Source organism: Nothoprocta perdicaria, unplaced genomic scaffold (assembly GCF_003342845.1).
Source record: "Nothoprocta perdicaria isolate Ctin4 unplaced genomic scaffold, notPer1 scaffold_3, whole genome shotgun sequence".
Lineage (NCBI taxonomy): Eukaryota > Metazoa > Chordata > Aves > Tinamiformes > Tinamidae > Nothoprocta > Nothoprocta perdicaria.
The window spans coordinates 3,857,732-3,878,148 of NW_020455532.1; the positions used below are offsets into that span (position 1 = coordinate 3,857,732).

Below are 20,417 nucleotides of genomic sequence, written 5' to 3' on the forward strand. Positions count from 1 at the left end.
GTAAAGGAAATGTCCCAGGAAGACATAATTAGTGTGCTAAGTCAACCCAGAGGTTGTAACAGATGAGAAGAAAAGAACAGTGAGAATGTTATAGAAGTACCTTGAAGCAAAAATATCCTCTGACTAAAAACAGTAGTCAGTGTATATAAAATATGCGCATCCCATATACACACAGGCTATGAAAGCACAGTGAAAAAATAAATAGCCTGTTGGATTGCAGTCCATAAAGAAGAATATTAATATGCACTGGCATTTCTTAGGCCATCTCCTGTTGAGCTACACAGGACTCTGTGTTGGAGTGGTTTCCACAGTCTACACCCCTCTTAGGCACTGGGTACCAAACCCTCTGAAGCACTAAGCAACCCGAATCCCTTTGGAATAGCCAGAAGCATGAATAGAAAAAGGTGCATAACTGATTCAAATGCTGACACATGTTTACCTCTTCATTAGGAAAACATTTGCCTCTAGGCTATAAAAAACAAACACAGGACTAGTCAACTTTGTCACTTGATGTGGATGCTCCCCACTGCCCAGAAGCCTGTGTTAGCTGCAGGAGGCTGTCCTGTTATCCCAGACCTCCACAAGGAAGCAGCAGGCACTGCAGGGCTTGCAAACTCGCATGTGGATGCAATCCTCAGAACTGTGTTGTAGGAATTAATGACCTTCTCCATAGGTAAGAGTGGGGGTTATGTACCCCCTTCGGGCTCTATTTCATTATACATATTTGGATGACTTTTCCAAGTTGGTTTTTCAAGATTGTTTTCCTATATGTGATGGTACATTGGCTTGTCACCTCAGTTAAAATAGAGAATAAGGCATTTACTCTGATAAGAGGTTACCTTGCTTCTCTTTTGCTCAGAAAAAAAAGCAATTTAAACAGATTTTAAAGATACTGGGGGTGTATGTGGGAGAAAGTGAAAGATAAGATGAGGAAAGAGAACATTTCAGCTCCTCCTCGAGTGTTTACACCCTCATTCCTCTGAAGTCAGCCACTTTTGTCTGGCTGAAAATCTGTAGCCTCTCACAAGTCACAAGTGGCCAAGTGTGTTTGATACCAGCCATACTGCACGTAAGGAAACGGTTTCCCCTTAAAACATTCCCCGTTTGAGCATACGGCCACCCGTCATACTACTGTTGTGACTGGTGAAAACTGGTGTAATGACAAAATGAAGCCCTGCGACAGGGATGTATGATTGCTGTCCTCTAGCATACAATGGAGATTAAACTGCATATATTAACTCCGGCAGATTTTGCTATAATAGCTAAAGCTGTGAATTCTGGCTCTCAGTGCTTGTTTTTGAATGCTGTTGGCTCATGAATTTCATGGATGCAGACACTGGCATACATTCAAAATGCTGCGTTTCAGGTTTTGCTTTTATCTTTAAATATATTTGACTAGGTTTTTCTCCTTTCTAAAACAGTTCACATAACAGGTAGAGCTAAAAATGATCCAATCACTTCAATGCCTTAGAGCTACTGCTATGCATGAAATTCAAGCTGTGACTATAAAAAGAAATAAGGAGAGCTTTCTCACTGGTTATCACTTTTGACTAGCTATTTCTGTATTCTTTGAGAGAGAGAGAGAACTTGTTCATGTTTCCAGTCAGGATCAGTTAAATAAAATCCAGTCTGAAAGTTATACAGGTCAGCTTTTTTTTTTTTTTTTTTTTTTTTTTTTTTTAAAAGGTCAGTAAGGCTGGGAAGGTTAATAGTTACTGATTAAGGTTATAGAGTGACTCAAATTTGTTTTATAACCCAATTTGTTAGGTATAATGTTTGTTCATTATAGTCAAGCAAATAATTCCTGGGGAGCAATGTATTTGTATCTTGTTACTTTCTATCTGGGTATTACCTTTGATTGGATTACAGTTTTCTTGACGCAACCATCATGTTATATTTGCCAGATTATTTTTGCAAAGAGTGATCAAAATGAAATTTCTATAAGTTCAGCAAACACAAGTGGCATTGCTCCTTTCTCATCAAATACCTCATCAGTTCCCTTTGTGACTGAATGTAGCTCTTAATTAAGCTTTTTTGTGTGTGTGTGTGCACAAAACGTGCTTGGGACTCCAAACTTTGCTTTGCACAGATGTTACCTAATTTTGTTAAATGAGACTACTACAACCTGTAGGAGAAATTAACCAAACAAGAACAGATAGCCCATTCAAGTATGTTTCTTGAATACAATTTGGTACCTTGCTTTTGAGAATTTTGGTATTTTACATGTCTATTCTATAAATGCTCTGAAATAAAAATTTAGTAAAGCAAGGGAGAGATGAAGTGAAAACTTGATGATGATTTGAATAAACAAGGATTGTTACTGGGTTTCAGTACCTGTTTCACTGCAGCCCAAGCTGACTCACTGTGCTCTGATGTGAGTGTACGCTGTGAATCAAGACATTCCCGGAGATTAATTTTAGGTTGGCCCATGACATGATGAGTGTGGACCGGCTGCTGAGGCTGCACACTGCGGGCAGCTGCTCCTTCCACCAGAGCTTGCTTTAATTATGTCGTCAGCCTTGGGTCATCCTTGCAAAGAAGCAGGCTATTTTGTATCCTCGAAACCTGTTCTAACAACTCAGGTTTTAATCGGAGACTGATAAATTTATTATCAATAAAAGAAACAGGAGCATACTAGGAATTACTGCAAAGCGGCTTAATTGATAGTGCATTGAGCAATGAATGACTAATTAATAAAATGAGAACAGAATATAATGGATTTGTRTTTTGTTTGTACACAAAAGACATCATTAGAACTCTTCAACCGTTATTAGTTCCGTCTCTTCTGCATGAGTCATTCTGCTTCCTGAAAAAAAGTCTAGCTGCATTACAAACCTGCCAAAACCATACAATCAATAGAGCTAAAACTTTCTACCTATATAAGTAGTTTATTTGAATTTAGGTGATTTTCTCAAGATCTAGTAACAGTATTTATGATATCTTTTTTTTTTTTCCATTGCATGGTGAAATAGGTTTTGAGATAACTCAAGGTTAATCACATTATCAAAATTCTCATCATCAAAAGTTAAGATGTACAGAAAGAAAAGTGTTTTGATTGGATCCCTTTAGTCTAGCAAGCAAACAGGTGTGTCAGCCATGGCCTCTTGAAGGGCACTAGCAGGATCACTATGCAAAGGAACATGTGCAATTACTCTCCTGCATCACAGTTCAGGGTGAAAACCAGCCTAGGTTAAACCAGCTAAAAATTATGAACAACAAAACAAATCTGTTTCTGTCTTCAGGTCGTTTCTTTAAACCCCTTATTGGTTAGTAATCAGAGCACACGTTGGAAACTAACAAACTGCAAATCATATTTTTTCCTGAAGTCACTGTAGTATTATCAGAACTGAATTCCTATTGCTTACAGAGCAAGATTTCCGTATCTTGCAGGAGCAGTGAAATTGTCCTTGCTGCCCTTCCCATCAGGGTTTAGTCACATAGTCAGGACGGGATATTTTTGCCACTTCAGGCTTTGTATATTCTGTCAGGATTGGGTTTTTCTTTCTTTCTTTTTTTTTTTTTTTTTTTATGCTACTGCCTATGATCTCAGTATTTGGCACTTTCTGCATAAAATTAATAGCAATGAATCAGTTATGTGCAGACATAACTGCCTGACCCTTCTCCTTTTGGAAGGCAGACTTTGTTTTGGGTTGCTGTTTCTAATACATTTCTGTAGTCCTTTTCTGGAGRGGAGAATAAGAATATAATGGAAATAGAACGAGTGTTTCAATTGTAAATGTAACTTCTGGAGGAAATACTTTGGAAAAAAAGAATGGTTATGTAATATCTCTTAAACACTTTCAGGCTAGATTTGCCCAGCACTGCTACGAGATTGTTTCACAGTTAATCTTCATGATTTTAAAAGCTTTGTTCTCACTTCTTATGATGCTTCAAATGCTTCTTCCTGGGCTCTGCATTCTAAATGGTATTAGAGGAACAGCTCTTACAGTACTTCATAGGCTGAAGTTGAGTCTTTAATATACTCAAAGTTTGAGCAGTCTTTTACATACAGCCATTAGGGATAAAGTTTCTGCCCTAACTTCACCTATCCTAAGTGCACTGGCAGCCAGTTGGAGGTCTTGACTGCAGGCTTGGGGGACTTAGAGAGGAAGGGAAATGTGGGAAACCTAGAGGATCCTTTGTGTTGTTTTGTATCTATGGTGTTTACACCATAGGAAACCATAGGAAAACACGTAGGAACACATTTCCTTTACACCATAGGAAAACACATCCTATATAAATGCAAATATGTAACAGGTCCCATCTCTTTCTGACCTCTCCTCCTTCAATCTGCCTTAGCCAAGAAAGAACATCACAATTGCAATTTTTTTAGCAACAATTGTAAAAAAAATGAAAATTTAATACAACCTGATAGCTACTCTTCCCATCCTAGAGCTTGAGAGTATCTGCAACGGAGTAAAATCTGGCAAGATAGTTTTAAATACCTATTCAAGCAGTGACAGTAACAAAAAACTCCCTTCCTCCCCCATCAGTCCCTGGACCATGTGTACACTGTAATTACTAGAGCTATTGCTGAGGAGAGACCATACAGAATGTAATTATGCTATTAGGGCAGGATAATTGGAATAACTTGCTCATGTCACTTATTGATAAAGTAGGCATAAACTTGCTAAATAGAGAAAACATTCTATTGCACATTAGTCTTGCTTGTTATGGAGAGCCCTACTCTATTATTTTCAATTATTAAAAAGAGCTTTCTTAGAAGATATTATTAAGCAGGGATTATATCAATTTTCAATGCATATAGTTTATATGATAAAAAAGGCCTGAGAGAGGATGACAGTTTGGTGTCCATGAATTTAGATAACACAAATGAAGTTTTGCAGTGAAGTATTAGCTTAGATGCATAAATATGAGTTCCTATTATTCTCAGTGCAACAAACTGATGAGCAATTGTAAGCAGTAATTAATGCCCAGTAAAAATTYAAGTACCACTGCTCCTGGAATCTGATGTTGGAGTAGCTTCAAATTTGCCCATGTTCAGAGAAATGAATGAGGCTCAACAAAAGCACTGTAATACTTGGGATCCCAGAGCTGCTGCCACTTGAAAATGTTGCTATTTATGTATCTTCTGCAAACAATTGCTGTAAATAACCCATCTCACCAGAAAAAAATAGTCCTAAATAAAATTGTCACCTCAAATAGAATTATATGGCAGTGGAATGTGTCAGGCCTTCTTCACATCTCAGGAGGCAAAGTGTGTTGTAGACAGAACAATAACGAATGAACCAGCTACTTAAAACCACTCCAGACATATTATTTTGGAGTAGTTGCTTTGAAGCCATAGCTCTGAAAGGGATCTGAACAACAAGAGGAGAACAGTGGCACTAGGTCAGGTTTGTTGTAATCCATGAAAGAACCTACAGAAAATATCAGTGCTATTCTGGAGGACACAAAACATTGAAGCTACCAATGATTTTTGTTGTATGCACAGATATATGTCCCATGGGAAATAAGGGAACAAAAAATTATTTGAAAACATACAATACAAAATTTCACAATCTTAATCATGATTTTAAAGGTGAAAACATGATGTGGATGTTCAATGCAGTACTATGAATTAACTGTTTGAGTGTGATGACAGTCTTGTAGTAGTCTCAAAGGAGCATAAGGTGTGACTTGGAGGCCATACCCAGAGAACACTGTACTGTCATTTACAACACATGCAGGACAAGCAGCCCAGATTTTAGCATACAGTATTTGTTACTGTTAAGGAAATCCTCCAGTAACAGCTTTCAAACTCTTTACATAACTCTCTTCAGCTGTAGGATCCAAGTCTGTTTGCAGTTTGGCTCTGTAGCACTTGCCCTTGTTCTAGGCTTATCAGCATCTGAGACCCAGTGTTCTGTGACTGCATAGGAGCGGTGAGAGGAGACGTGAGCCCCTAGACCGGTTTCCTAACCTAACTTTTCCATGACTCAGTACAAACATCTGGGGAGTTATACAGGCCTCATGGAACAGTCTTTGACAGTTACATAATGGAGGAGCAGGACTTACGAAGTAAAGCATATTCCAAAAAGTTGCCAACCATAGAAATATGTAGAAAAAAGTCATTTACTACAGCTTTCTAGACCTTGCGTAGTAGCTGCTCAACAACTTATATATGCAATTACACATCTATTCACCATCACTGCAGGTGCAAGCTGAGAAACAGCATGTGTATAAATGTGGGGGGGGCTGCAAATGCTTCATTATGGCAGTTTGTTAGTACAAACTGAGTGAATCTTTGTGTCCACTGAATGTGTAAATTATGTACATCCTTGTTAGCTCACTAGAATAAAGAGCAGTGCTACTGCTTTGCCTCCTTAGCTCATCCCTTGTAGCAGATATTGGGAATGAACAGCTAGATAGTTTCAGTCCCTGTCACAGCAACAGCTACTATCCCAAAMCTACTTCTGCTTTCTTGTACTGTCCTTAGTTTTCTAACAATTGCAAGAGAAGTGAATCTTGAGGAATTAGTTGTGTTGAATGGTATCTTAATCATATGCATGATATGCTCTTATGCAGTATGGGAATAAGAGGTGTCATATCTCATGCTGTCATTTCTGGGACAGAGAACTGGGGCTGTTAGCTTGCTTGAAGTCATTTCTGGCATTAACGAGATTCTGACCAGAGGCTCTCTTTTATGTTCCGATACGCACTACATTATTTCCTATTATATCACAATATGTTGCAATGGAACAGCTAAGTTATCAAGACTAATCCTTTAAATCTTTCTTTCTTTACAATGTCAGACAAAATCAGACTACCTCATACTTCCGTAATCTCTCTTGTATTATAGAAATGCTATGATGTATAACAACAACAAAATCCCCAAACTRCATGTATTCCCATTGGCCCTGGCATGCTTAAACTTGTCTTTCTGTCATAAAAGATATTTCTAAGCCTGTATAATTTCATTTAAGCAGACACTATCAGACTAAAGATAATTAACATAAAGCAGGAAAAAAATACTGTTTTTTTAAAAAAATCATTATTTAAAAAAATCATCTAATACCTGAGATTTTCCTTTTCTTCAAGTAACTACTTAAAAGTCAGTTTTGAAAATCTAGGGTACCTACTTTTGCATATTTTTCTACTTGGAAAAGTATATTTAGATTAATCTGTTCAAAAGGAGTTCTTGTTCTCAGTCAACTTTGTATCAGCTACCAAGATCTAAAAAAGAATCCTGCAGTGCTTTGATGACAAATTGCAGAGGAAATTTTCAGTGGAGTTGGGAGGGGAATTGGAATTAAATGCTAATTAATTAAACCCACCAGAAGTAGGCTTCCATTTCTTTTATTAGGGTAAGAAATACATATATTTAGAAAGATGTATTCTGTTCTTCCTGGGAGATCTGTCCCTTTGGGTAGAGTGAAAGCATCATCCTGTATGCACTCCTTCCAACATTTAGAGTGGGTTTGACTTTAGTGACATTTTGATTTTGTCTGAGCTGCTAAAAAGACTTTCAATAACATAATTCTTTTAAAACCACTTTATTACAAGAGCCAAATAAATCATCTCAAGATGCATATGCTCCTGGCAGGTCTGTTTTTTTAATGAAAAAAAAAAACAAAACGTGGGTCTGAAATGCTCAGTGGGAATGGGCAGCTCTAGTAGGGAAATACTAATATCCAGCATGGGAAGTGGCTGACTTTTTTGCAAGTGCAGGACAAAAGAGAGATAATTATATAAAACATTGTCTCCCATATAAGCTAGATGAGTAATGCCTCAGGTGATAAGGCAGGTTTTTTCCAAGAGATCGGTAGAAGTAAGAAAGGTCTTTGGTGTGTTGGGATAAAGTCTAAACAAATTCTAAAAACAGTGATATTAGAGCAAGATTAAGAAAACTGTAAATGGAACAGAAAGCTACTGAAAACAGGTTCTTCTATTTTTTGGTCCTAGGTTCTTTTTTAAGAGAGAAAGATTATTTATTTTGATCTCATGTTCCCACAGTAACTTCAGAGTTCATTGGCAAGTTTCATAGCTCATGAAAAAAGACCCTAGCTGACCCTACTAAGTATTACCTGTAAGGAAGAACTTCAGTGTGAGGCTGGCTTTGCGACTCACCAAAGCATCCACATAGGGAGGGACTATGAGTGCCCTAAAGGGGATGATTTTAGCCAGACAACCAGGCAAACACTTCATTAGACAATAGAGAATCCAATCATAAGTCATAATTGGGATTTTTGACAGTATAAGGTCAAACWGAGGACTGAAAATGCTGAAGCCACAGGAAAACAGCCTTTGTTGGTTTCTCTGTTTTTGCAGTAGTAACACCCATTCTGTTCCCAAAGGAACCATTCAGGGGAAAGTCATCTGGAGCAGGGAGCTGCTTCATTTGCTAAAACTGAAGTAAAGTGCTAGCTAGGAGGAAGAGCTCAAGACTAGCTGGGAGAAAAGTGGGGGAAAATTTAGAGGTGAAAACAGACTGGAAACTAAGTAAAAAACTGCAACAAATTCTACCTTCTCACAAGAGAACAGAAGAGTAGAGGAATCACACAATCACAGAATGGTTAAGGTTGGAAGGGACCTCTCAAGATCATCTAGTCCAACCTACCTGCTCAAGCAGGGACACCTAGAGCACGTGGCACAGGGTGGCATCCAGGCAGGTTTTGAAGACCTCCAGAGAAGGAGACTCCACAACCTCCCTGTGTAGCCTGTTCCAAGGCTCTATCACCCTCACAGTGAAGAAGTTCCTCCTCACATGCAGATGGAACTTCCTGTGTTGCAGCTTGTACCTACTGCCCCTTGTCCTGTCACTGGCCACCACTGAGAAGAGCTTGGCCCTTTCCTTCCTACATTCCCCCTTCATGAACTTACACATGTTAATCATATCCCCTCTCAGCCTTCTCTTCTCCAGGCTAAACAGGCCCAACTCAGTCTCTCCTCATATGAGAGGTATGAGAGATATTCCAGTGCCTTAATCATCTTTTTGAGGGACCAGGACTCCCAGGTCCCTCTCCGTGGAGCTGCTCTCCAGCAAGTCAACCCCTATTCTGTCCTGATGCCTGGGGTTACTCCTCCCCAGATGCAGGACCCTGCACTTGTCTTTATTGAACCTCATGAGGTTCCTCTCTGCCCAGCTCTCCAGCCTGTCCAGGTCCCTCTGAATGGCAGCACAAGGCTGCCATTTAGGAAAGCTCTAACTTGGGGAGGCAAGAGAGGCACCACTGGGCACAGCACCACAGCACAACACCATCAACGTGTGCCTTCTGAGGTAGTCTGCTAACTAAAGAAGGGAAATACAGGATGCGTTTTTATGAAGAGTTAAGGGTCCACATTATTATAGTTTTACTCATGCAGAACATTTTGGATTTTTTAAGGCCACTTCTTTGTACTTCTGCTTCTTGAAATTATTTATTTTACTTGGCTTACCTCCGCCATATTCTTCTGGTTGAAATATAGCAGAAAATATACACCATAACACTAAGAGATATATTTGCTATCAATCTTGACAGCTGTTGTCCACGTACTCTATGTTTACCTTAAGAAAATACGCATCTGATGATGTCATCTGTTAACTACTACTTAGAGGGTTCAAGTAAACTAGCTTCGGGCAATGGCTGATATTTGCTGCTATTACGAGTGTAGCAGAGTCAAGGTTTTAGTGATGATGTAATTTTCTGTTTCACACAATCCAGTCCTGAATTACTATCATTAGTATCAGTTTTTATTTATGGTAAAATCAGTATGTTATTCAGGACCAATGTCGTGTTTCTAAATGATAAAGGATTCCCAGGTRATGCTTACTTTCCTAAGTTTCCTAGAGTTAAATATTTCATATGTGAAATACGAAATGAGGGGTTTATCTGAGTTCTGATTTTCCCATTCATTTTCTTCAATATAAACAAGAAATGAATCATTCTAAGTTCATGATAAAAAGCGGAGAACTTGCATGTGCAAAAGAACTCAGCTCCATCTTATTTTTAGAGTTTTCTCTGCATAGCTAGTATTTCAATATTAGTATTAGTTGTTGACTTCTGGGCATTTTGCAAAATATTGTTAGAAAATTGTTACAGCAAAGTCAAATGACCAATTGTGATGGAAAAAATAATATATTTCAGCCAAAGTTAAACCGAACTGTTCTGAGAATAGATCAGTTGAAATCTCTGCCCTTGAAATCTTCGCAATCCCCCAAATCTATGCTATGTAGTCTCACAGTCTGCAGAGCTGCTATAAGAGGGGGAAAAAAAGTCTRATTCAGATTTTTTTTTCTTCCATTATAAATGCAGAGTTACAATTATAAAAGTTCCATCTGTGTAGCATAAACTTGAGACAAACCCTATCAAGCCAGGGTTATATACATTACCGTGTATGTCAGCAGCCCAGAGAGGCTGAGGATTTAGTTAAAAGGAGATAAACTAGCATACAGGGCAGAATTTCTCAAATAATCCTGATGACTGTGATTTCCTAGGGCTGCCAGTGAAAGTCTGAGTAACTTTGCTCCCCTTTTCCTCAGTTGTTCCAGAAATCCCCCTGCTGTCTGAACTACCATTAGCAGCCCCTTGGGGACACTGCTGTGTGACTGTTTTCTTCACTTGCGCTGTCACTTTTTCTCCGCTGCTGACACGAATTGGGAAGGTCAGACCTTAAGGTTCTCAATCCAACTGTCCCACACTACTGTGCTCACTTACATGGCAGTGCCTAATTCAGGGATCCCTCAAGTGGATAATCAGCAGTAGCCATAATGGGTGCGGGCTGAGAGGAAACCCTTCTCTTAACTATTTCCTTTCTCACCACAAAAGGTCATTTCTCAGGTCCAAATGAAATAATGTTGTGACACTGCATGTTATATGGGTTCCTTTCCCGGATCCAGTCGTAAACCATCTGTCATCCGCTTCTGTTCCCTGTCTCTAATAACTCTGAGCTTCACACATAACTGAAAGCATTTTAACTCTGGAGCCTGACATATTTTGGCAAACATAGTTACTTCTTACAAAGTACCCTCATCACATCTCTTACGCGGCAAGATTTGGAAATAAGGAAGGCTGCAGTTCCTCAGCCCCTTCTACTGGGAAGGTTTGCTCAGTCTAAATACGATGAAAAACTGCAGACTACCTGCAGGAGCAAAGAAACTTTATTGAAGACTGATTTCAGCTAACATTTTGTCTCACTTCCCCCGAGAGGGCTGTTCTCTATGGATACGGTGGGCAAACCTACCCAAAGCATCAACACTTACGTATGTTATGAGAACTCAGATTTATGTGATCGATCCTGAATATTTAATTTTGTTTCCTTTGGGTTCATACAGTCTCCCAAGACTGCCTCAGCTCTATTCCAGACTCTGACAAGCTTCCAGGCTAGCTTAGTTGCTCTCCCTAAATAGCATCTYCTACTGTCACTGTCAGGAACCGTGTGCCAGGCTGGCTGTAGCACTGTTTCAACCCAGTAGCGCATTTGTCATGTGCTTGTAAGGCTATGAGCACAAGTCTCTGTGTGGGCTGTTGGAGGGTAAGATGCAGGTTTATGCGAGCGGCTGAATGAGATGTGATGGACATTCACAGTAAATTGGTGTGGGCAAGGCAGAGAGAAAACTGCAGGGCCCAGGGGATCTAGCAATCCTCAGAAAGTGTTAGAGGCTTCACTGTTTGACATAAAGCTGTAATCTATATCCAGTTGCTGGTTAAGAACAGTTTGAGGACGTCAGRGAAAAAAATTAGGAATTTAACACATGAATTGTCTCTTCATTAAATGCAACAATCATAAAGTGCTTCATGCATAAGTCTTTCTTTAGATATAATCATAGGTGTGCATGTGTGAACCATGTGTGATTAGGGGATGTTACTGTACTCCAGAAAGCAAGACAAGACACTACTTGATTAAGATCATCTTACTGAAATATTAATGCAGACTCAAGCATGAAGCTATTGACCTGCTTGAAGTAGTTATGTGATCTGCTCYCCAGGGCACATATAGATTATGTATACATTAGACAATAAATCAACCTGGATTTCAAACAAATGCATGGGATTTAAAGGGCACAAAGAGTCTTTTATTATATAAACTCTAGCTACATTGAGAAGCTATATGAAGGTTTCGTATTTAGCCTTATTACTCATTGGTATTACATTGGTATAAGGCTGGCCTGCTCAGAGAAATCAGGGTAATCAATGCTAAGTATTTATAATACAAAGCCACTCATTTATTTAAAACATTGCCATAACATTATAATGTCCCAGACGAGCCCATTATTAAAGGTTAGTTCTCCATATGTAAAATATAAGAAACACTTCTTCTGGGTTAGCCACTGGTTTTTGGTTTTGCTTTTGTTTTTGTTTTGTTTCAAATTAGGTCTACTTAAAGCAGAACAGTTTCTCTTTATATGCTGCACAGTACCTGCATAATCATGTATCTATTTCAGTTATGGCCTCTAGATATTACTCAGACTAGACATCTGTGTTTGGAGAATCTGAACCTGAATCTTCTTTTTGTAATCTGTGACAGTTTTTGTTATGACGCGTGAAAATATCTTAAGAGTTAAGGAGGGAAACAGAAACGCCCTTTGTAGAGAGTATAGAAGTGACTTGTAATACTTTTCTATGCGATCTATGGGATATTGCAACTCTGAAAAAGCACTTTTTCTCTCATAAAGCATGCTTTGAAGTTTGTATCCTCAAGACTTAAGATTTCTTTCAATGAGATGCAAATGCATTTTCTGGATACCAAGAAAAGGATCAATCTCACATTGTTTGCACAGTGTGCAATGCCGTCCCTCCCACTTTTAATGCCAAAATATTGTAGCTGCAACCAAAACCTAGTTGTGAAAAAGAACTTGGGCATCCGTAACAAGGTTCCTTCTGGTGCCTGGGAGRGGGCTCACAGGAACATGGGAAGATAGTATTTAAAATGTTCTAGGTCTAAGAAATTAATTCTGATTCAACGTGAGAAACAAAGGATATCAGAAATATCTCCAGAACTGCTAGATCAGATAACCAGTGAATAATAATCTTATAATCACTGCTTTGCAGTGATACATGACAGACTGCCTACTTAAAATCTCATACTCAAGTTTAGAACAAATCTTGAATGTGACCCAAGGGTTTTGCTAGTAGACTGAGAATAAGAGAAGTAACAAGCACCTGGAATAGCAGGGGAGTAATACACTGGCTCTTCATAATGTGGGAAAAGAGCAAACATTTACACTGTGACAGTCCAATGAGCGTCCACATTTCAAAATGAAATTATGTCCCATCTTTCTGCTCTGAAAATATTGTGAAGCTAGAAGGAAAACAGGATCCTCGTTTATTACTTAGGGATGCAGAATTTTTATGTATGGAAAAGTAGTTCATAAAGTTGCACTTTAAGTATTTCCCATAGGCTGACCTGGTTTGTATAAATCCAGTCTATGTTATGATGCTATATAATCAGTATTTCCACTTCTTGGATAAAGAGGTTTAAATGGTTTAAAAATCTTTCCAGTAACATTCAAGCTACCTGCCAACTTGAGAATTAGGAAGAAAAACGTAAAGCACTTCTTTTTCCCATTAAAGTTCTGCATTTCATTTACAGGATTCTAATATTTGGCTAACCACTAAGTCTCCTTTGTGGGAAAATGGGAACAGTCCAATCTTGGAAAGGCCTAAAAAAATCCCTCCACATGAACWATACACATATTAACTGATCTCATTTAACTACTGCAAAAACAGTATTAAAATGTAATTTCCCCAACCTCTGTCTTGAGTTCCCAAAACTAAAGTAGGTAGTTACAGTTCCAGTTAGTCACATAACCAGGCAGCCAGCTTAACACGTGTGTGTTAAGCAGGTGTTTTGTTGAGTGATATTTGACACAATAATACTTCACCACTGTCAGACACCTAAATATGGCAGTAGCAAAATGAGTAGGTGTTGGTTCCATCCATGGCGGTGCATGCAGATTGCCCCAGTGCCCTGTACCCATTCTGCTCTTCCCACATGGAGAGACTACTCYGCTCTTCAGAACTGCTGGAGAGGAGTGGCAGTGCCCTGTGGAGATGGCGGAGCCCTGGGAGGAGACTCTAGGGCCGGGGATCCTCTAGCACAGGACAGAGAGGAGAAGGACATTCTGTGCTTCCAGGGAAGTTCCTCTGCAGGACAGGGACCAGGCGTCCAGTTAGATCAGATCAGCAAGGGATTATGGATTTAATGAGAAAGGAAACAAGCATCCAGAAAGCTCTGTGGCCTCTTTGTAAAACAATAATTAGCATAGTACTAAGTGATACTATKATTTTTTTCCTGGTACTGCATCATGAAAGATTCACACTGCACATTCCCACAACTAGCAAATGTTTGAGGGAGAGTTCTAAGACTGAAATCTGGATTTCAGAATAGAAGGAAATGGRATATTAAAATTGGAACATAAAGTAGTGTCCTGTATGTAGTCCCTCAGTCTATCTCTGAGTATAGTCCCTGTGGTATCATATAAAGAACTAAATATATAGGAAAGAGCAAGTTTCTGGTGGTAGCCTTTCATTTGGATTAGAACAAAAAYATTCTGACTTTAAGTGAGGGAATTTACAATATAATAAAGCTCCCTATAGACAAAAAAAAAGGTAAAGTCATAAACTGCAGCAGAAGCACTACCTAGCTTATTTAATATCAGTCATAAATTAATACTTTTGAGAAAGGATGTAGGAGACCCGACACATTTCTTATTCCAAAAGAAATATGATGCCRGGCAAAAAAACTCTCAAGCTAGAACTTCCTGGCTAATATAGGACAACRAAATCCAGACCAGAATGATGCTGCTGACAGAAACATATTCAATAGGTGGTTAGGTTCAACAGTTAATATCAAAGTTGAAAATTAATATAATGACTAAACATGTCACAGCTAACCCTGTATGTTCCTGATTTAAATTGCATTAGTCCAGATGACCTCCAAAGGATGACAGCACTATCCAGCTGTCAGGCAGGGCATCAACAGCATCTTTTCCGGCCCTGTTACTCACTTTGCCATTATTTGGGTTTTCTGCACATATTTTAAGTTTAGGTGTTTTTTTTTTTCTGAATTATGTGCCTAGAGTGAATATGATTTGCAGCAAAAAAATAACTTGAGCAGATTCAGAATGTTGGCACCACTCTTTCTGCACTACAGCTGTACCCTTGCTTTTCCATGCCTTCCCTTTTTTCCTTYTGAGGATTTGCTGTCAAAATGTACTGTACTTCGCTACAAGTGAGGGACCAAGTCACTTAGCATCCTRGATGCTAATACTTAGAAGAATGTTTCTTGCTATAAAACTTTTAAATTATGATAACTAGAAACAGTGATGAAGTAGCTTAAAGTTTTATGCAGTTGTTATCTCCCTCGACTTAATTTAGTTCTCACGGCTTCAGATTACACACAGCACGAGTAGGAAAGAAAAAAAATAAGTAAATCAGTGTCTGGCAATGACATACTTTTACATGTCTGGAACAACTATATTGAAGTATCTTTAGCTGCCAGATATTAAAGCACACTGTGGCATAGTGTAGTGGTTGAGAATCTTCCTTCTCTCCATCATGGGCTTCATCAGTCTTCTCCAAGTAGAATGCTAGAAATTACACTAATACAGCTGTTGACCAGGTCTAACACTGCTTTCTGCACTGCAACAGCTCCTTGCCCTGGTCCATCTTACACTGGAGGAAAAGGCAGATACAGTAGACTACTGAAGAAGTGCCCATACTGGAAAAGTATTCTTTAATTGGATGATGCCAAGGAGGAAGAGTAGCAGTCTAAAGAACAAAATGTGATAGCACCAATGTAAACTTTTACAAATCAAAATGGATTATCCCCAAATTACTGAGGGGTGACATTTTCATGTTGTTGTGATTGTCTGTTTCTTATCAGATAATACCTAGCATTGACAGGGAGTGCTCCTCTTCGGTTTGCGAGGCTCTACTTTTTCTATGACTACAAACCAAATGAGACTGTCCATCTTTTTAATGCCCTTYGACTGCTGCTAATGCCCATCACTGCTGGAAGGACATAATGAGACCAATATTTTGGTTTCTTGTAACTGTCTCTCAAATAGATGGTCATGTTGAAATCTGTTTTGAATTTCATATCCCTGGCCTCTTTAAACTCCCTCTCTTGATCCTTCCCCAGAGAGATGGGGGATGGGAAAAGGAAGGAGAAAAAAAAGAAAAAACAAAAACTGTGATCTCTGGGATTAATGAAATTCCTCCTTGCATTATGGCTTCTTATGTGCTAGCTGTCAATTTCTGACCAATTTCTCTCACCCTTTAATTTTGCTTTAATTAGAGTGTAAATAATATTTTATCAGTTTTCATAACGCTCCTTCTCAAAACTCCCTTTGAAATTATAGCAGGATATAATATTTTCTGGAGTAGTTTTGTGTAGTTCAGACAGCTGACTTTTCCAGAGGTAATGCTGTATCTGCGATCAAGTAAGTTGTTGGTATATAAAATCTGATACAATAGGATGATCTGGCCTTTTCCCAATTCTCTTAATTGGCAGCAGAAAGATGCTGCTGGTTTTTAAAATCTTTCCTATGAGGATCTCTAAATGAAAGTTGTGCTAATCATGGCTCATTTCCCACGAATCTGGCATTAAGTCATGGCATAATAACAGAAGTGAAATTAACCTTCTTAAAGACAGCACAGTGTAAAGACAGTCTATAGTTAAGAAAGATGCAGTAATTTGAGGTGAGTTTCTTAAGTTCAGGATGTGTTACTTTGTGAGGTTTGCACACTTAATGTGACAGTGTGCTTAAATTAAGACTGAAATATCCAGTATTTAAGACTAAAGAGTTTGTTGTACTATATTAATTCTCATAAAATATACCTTCAGTAACAGGCAAAAATGTATTATTTATTTTAAAGGAGAAAATAAACAATTCAATTAAAACAAAGAATCATTCACTCCTTACCTTTTCTATACTTTTTCCAGTATTCCCTGTGCTAAAAGTAAGAGATATGCACTATTTAACTACTGGAGAAAAATATTTATTTTTCTGTAAAGCCTCTCATAGAGAACTATAAGCCGTACTTCCTTCTTAGACCATGACTGTGATATATTAATTGTTCACTGTAAGGAGCTATTGTTTAATTAAAGCTGCATGTGAAGGATCTAAATCACCAAATGTGTATCTCTGTTCAAATGCAAGTAACTATTAAGTGCCTCTAGTCCAGTATACTCAACGTCTTGTTTATCTTACTCACTATAAGGACATTTAATAAGATGCCAGTAGTATCTGTTAATTTAAGCTTTCTTTTTTTTTTTTTTAAACATATTTAGTTATGAAATTCATTGTGGTTTGTCAAGATAACATCTGTTCTACTAAATCAAGGTAATAGATAGCTTTCCATTTCTACAATGAATGCTTTGTGAATAAAAAGAATATACTAGATAAGAAGTTTTATCATGAAGCCTTGATTGTTCAAAGCTTGGAGTACTTTCAGCTTTCACTGGCATCAGTCAGGATTATGAACTTCCAGAACTGGAAAAAAAAAAAAAAAATCAACATATAAGACTATTTTAACCTGCTAATTACTTAACTATTGTGTGCTATTAATGTAAGAAGAGGAATGTAGCCTTTTTTTTTTTTTTTAAGTACTCCTAAAACACTGTAGCTTTAGTTGCATATGGAAAACCTCCCTTTAGGATTTGATCTCAAGTGACAGTCCATGAAAAGAGCAGCAAATGAAAGCTAACCAGAGTACAAGTGGAAGGTAACTAACATCTGCAATCTGTTCATCCCAAATTCCTTAGGTCCGATGTTTACATTACTCAGTATCAGATAAAAGGGATTAGGTGGTCCTGTGATAAAGGATTCTGAACCCCTGCAAGACAGCAGGCAAGCCCTGTAACCTTGCAGTGTACAGTCAGTACAAATGTTAAACTGCTGTTTCAAGACAGAAAAGAAACTTAAGCATTGCATCAGAGATTGGGTACATGAACAGCTACATGATGCCACTTCTAAATTCCCAGCTTTTGGTACCGTTGAATTTGCCTGGGTAAAGTTGGGTTAAAAAAAATTACTATAAATTGTATAGCTGAAGAAAAGAAATATAAATTGCAACTTTAAACAAAACATGAGGAAAATCTTTAGAAAACAGTCTGGCTTCATCTATTACCACATTCCCTACTTCGCTCTACTTTCCTAGAGTAGACATGGGCATATGAATTGGTGCAGAATAATGCTTGACCACAGCAGTTCTTCAAGAAAATGTTATGACAAAATAAGACTCTGTCTCTGACATGAATATAGTGTCATTCAAATGTTTTGTAGGGAGCCTTCAGTCATATCCTTACTTTGCTATTGCATTATTTGTATATATAAGTTAAATGTACAATTTAAATTTAAATAAAATGTATATTTGGGTTTTAAACAAAGAATTCTACATAGTCAATTAAAAAAAATATTTTACCCTCCTCTATAGGCCTTATCTTCAAGCAAGGTTGGGACGTAAACACACTCTTTGTACTACTTTAGTGCTTCTAAGACTTTCTTTTGACTTAAGAGTCCACAGACRATTGCATTGATAATACAATGATAACAAAATTAGCTTATAGAACAGTAAAGTAAGATAAGAATGCAATTAAATGGTTTGGCATATATACTCACAGTTGTATCAGTTATTTTGGTTGTTTTTTGAATAGATGAATCTATGAATAGATTAATGTACATGCTTATAGATTAAGTGATTACATACAGTGTGGTATTAGTGTGGTGAATTATTATTTAAATAGTATCTTTTCATTTCAGTATCAGTTCTAGGCATACAGGTTCCAAATACTGTTTGATACATAAATTTAAAATAGATGGAAAACTTTAAAAGCTTACCAAACTTGTTAACTATAGTCACTAATCATTATATCTACTTAATGCAACCCCACACAAAAACTGTATGTACTTACCACCTTTTGTCTGTCTAATATTGTTGGTATATCATGATGCCATAAAAGACCCTTTTTCTGGAGCATTAGCGTAGCTTCTGCCATGCAGTGGCAGAAGGGGAACACCATCTTATCTGACCAAGTCTGTAGTAGGGGGGAAATACTACTTTGTACTGATAGTTCTTTCTCCTTATAGAAAAGCATAGACAAAATATTTTAAAATTTGATATGTCAGACATTTTGTTTACCTTCTTTGTTGCATATTTCAAAAAGATCAAATTATTGACTAGCAAAAAATAACATGGAGGAGTTAAAACCCGAGATTTCATATGCCTTTCCATTCATTAGTCACTTCTGCTTTCAGAAATCAAATGGCAGAAACATACATTCCTCTTTCAGTCAAGATTGCCCCTTTGGGAGTGAGTCGAGCAGTTCATGTTAGAAGAGTCCTTTGTTCCCTTTACTTCGGGTATCAGAACACTTGGGCATCAGATATACATCATCTATTGTTTCTGTTAATTTATATTTCGTTGCAGAGCAGGGTTCTCAGTAAGAAAACCTAAAATCTTACATACATATTAGTATCTTCTTTGCTTCAGGAGGAAGCACTATAGCAGATCTCTCAAAGGAAACTGAAATATTTTATTTACTCATTAATTTGAAGAAAGCAGGAAATAATGTCTAATCCCCAGTTGCATTCAGGGACTGTCTCTGTCCCTTGCAGGTTGATAGTGCCTGCCCAGAACCCAGCCCCTTCCTAGGTACCCAGCTCAGCGTCCTGAGCAGCAATGAGCAACATCCCATTCATTGCCTTATCCTACGACTCTCCCCGCTAATTTGATCTGTTAGCCCTTTTCTCATAAAGAAACCTTCCTATTCTGGCATGATGTCTAGGTTTATGTAAACTGGCTGCCAGCCTTTGCTKCCAGCTTGTTGCTGGACCTTTCCTTGCAGTCACATCACATTAAGGTGATGTGACTGCATCATACTAAAGTGATGTAGTTTTTCAAGTTGGTTTTTTTCCCCCTAAAGGGATCATCGCTGCTTAGATTCTGACAGTCTGAAATTACTGAGTCACCACCACCACCAAACCTCTAGAATTATTCCTCAAAGTGAAGTGAAGCTGGGAACATCAATAGCCRTTTTTTAAAGAAAGAAAACAATACCTAATCACAGCGCTCTATTTATATGCCAGCGATTCCGCCCTGTGCCTGCAGCAGCACCCGCGGTGCCCGCGCTCCGCGCGCAGACCGCACTTCGCCCCGCCAAGTGCGAATCACCTTCCTGGGGCAGAAAGCGCCTAATTCGGGCCCTGCTTCCCCTCGTCGCCATGGTGACCGGCGCGCGCCCCCCCGCCCGGGAGCCGCGGGGCCCCCCCGCGCCGCGGGGTCCTCCCCTACCTGCGTGCTGCGGGGCGGCGGTGCCCGCGGGCTCGCTGAGCACGCTGGGGTCGCTCTGCGACCTGCCTCGCGGGAGGAAGCACCCGGTGCCTTCTTCGGACGCGGCCATGAGGTGGAGGGCGGGCGGCTCAGAGGCGGGGGGAGGCGGCGCGCATGGGGCCGGGCGGCGGCGGGGGGCGTCAGCCGGGCAAGCCCAGG

At 38.8% G+C, this 20,417-nt stretch overlaps 1 protein-coding gene across 2 annotated transcripts in view; it reads right to left on the reverse strand.

Moving 5' to 3' along the window:
- PHACTR3 (phosphatase and actin regulator 3) overlaps nucleotides 1–20,352 on the reverse strand; it is a 97,687-nt gene extending 77,335 nt beyond the window's left edge. For both annotated transcript variants that reach the window (XM_026041930.1, XM_026041929.1), the window contains exon 1: nucleotides 20,220–20,352. In XM_026041930.1, coding sequence (XP_025897715.1) covers nucleotides 20,220–20,328 — 109 coding nt within the window. In that variant the 5' untranslated portion in view covers nucleotides 20,329–20,352. The remainder of the gene's footprint in view (nucleotides 1–20,219) is intronic.
- Nucleotides 20,353–20,417: the final 65 nt, after the last annotated feature.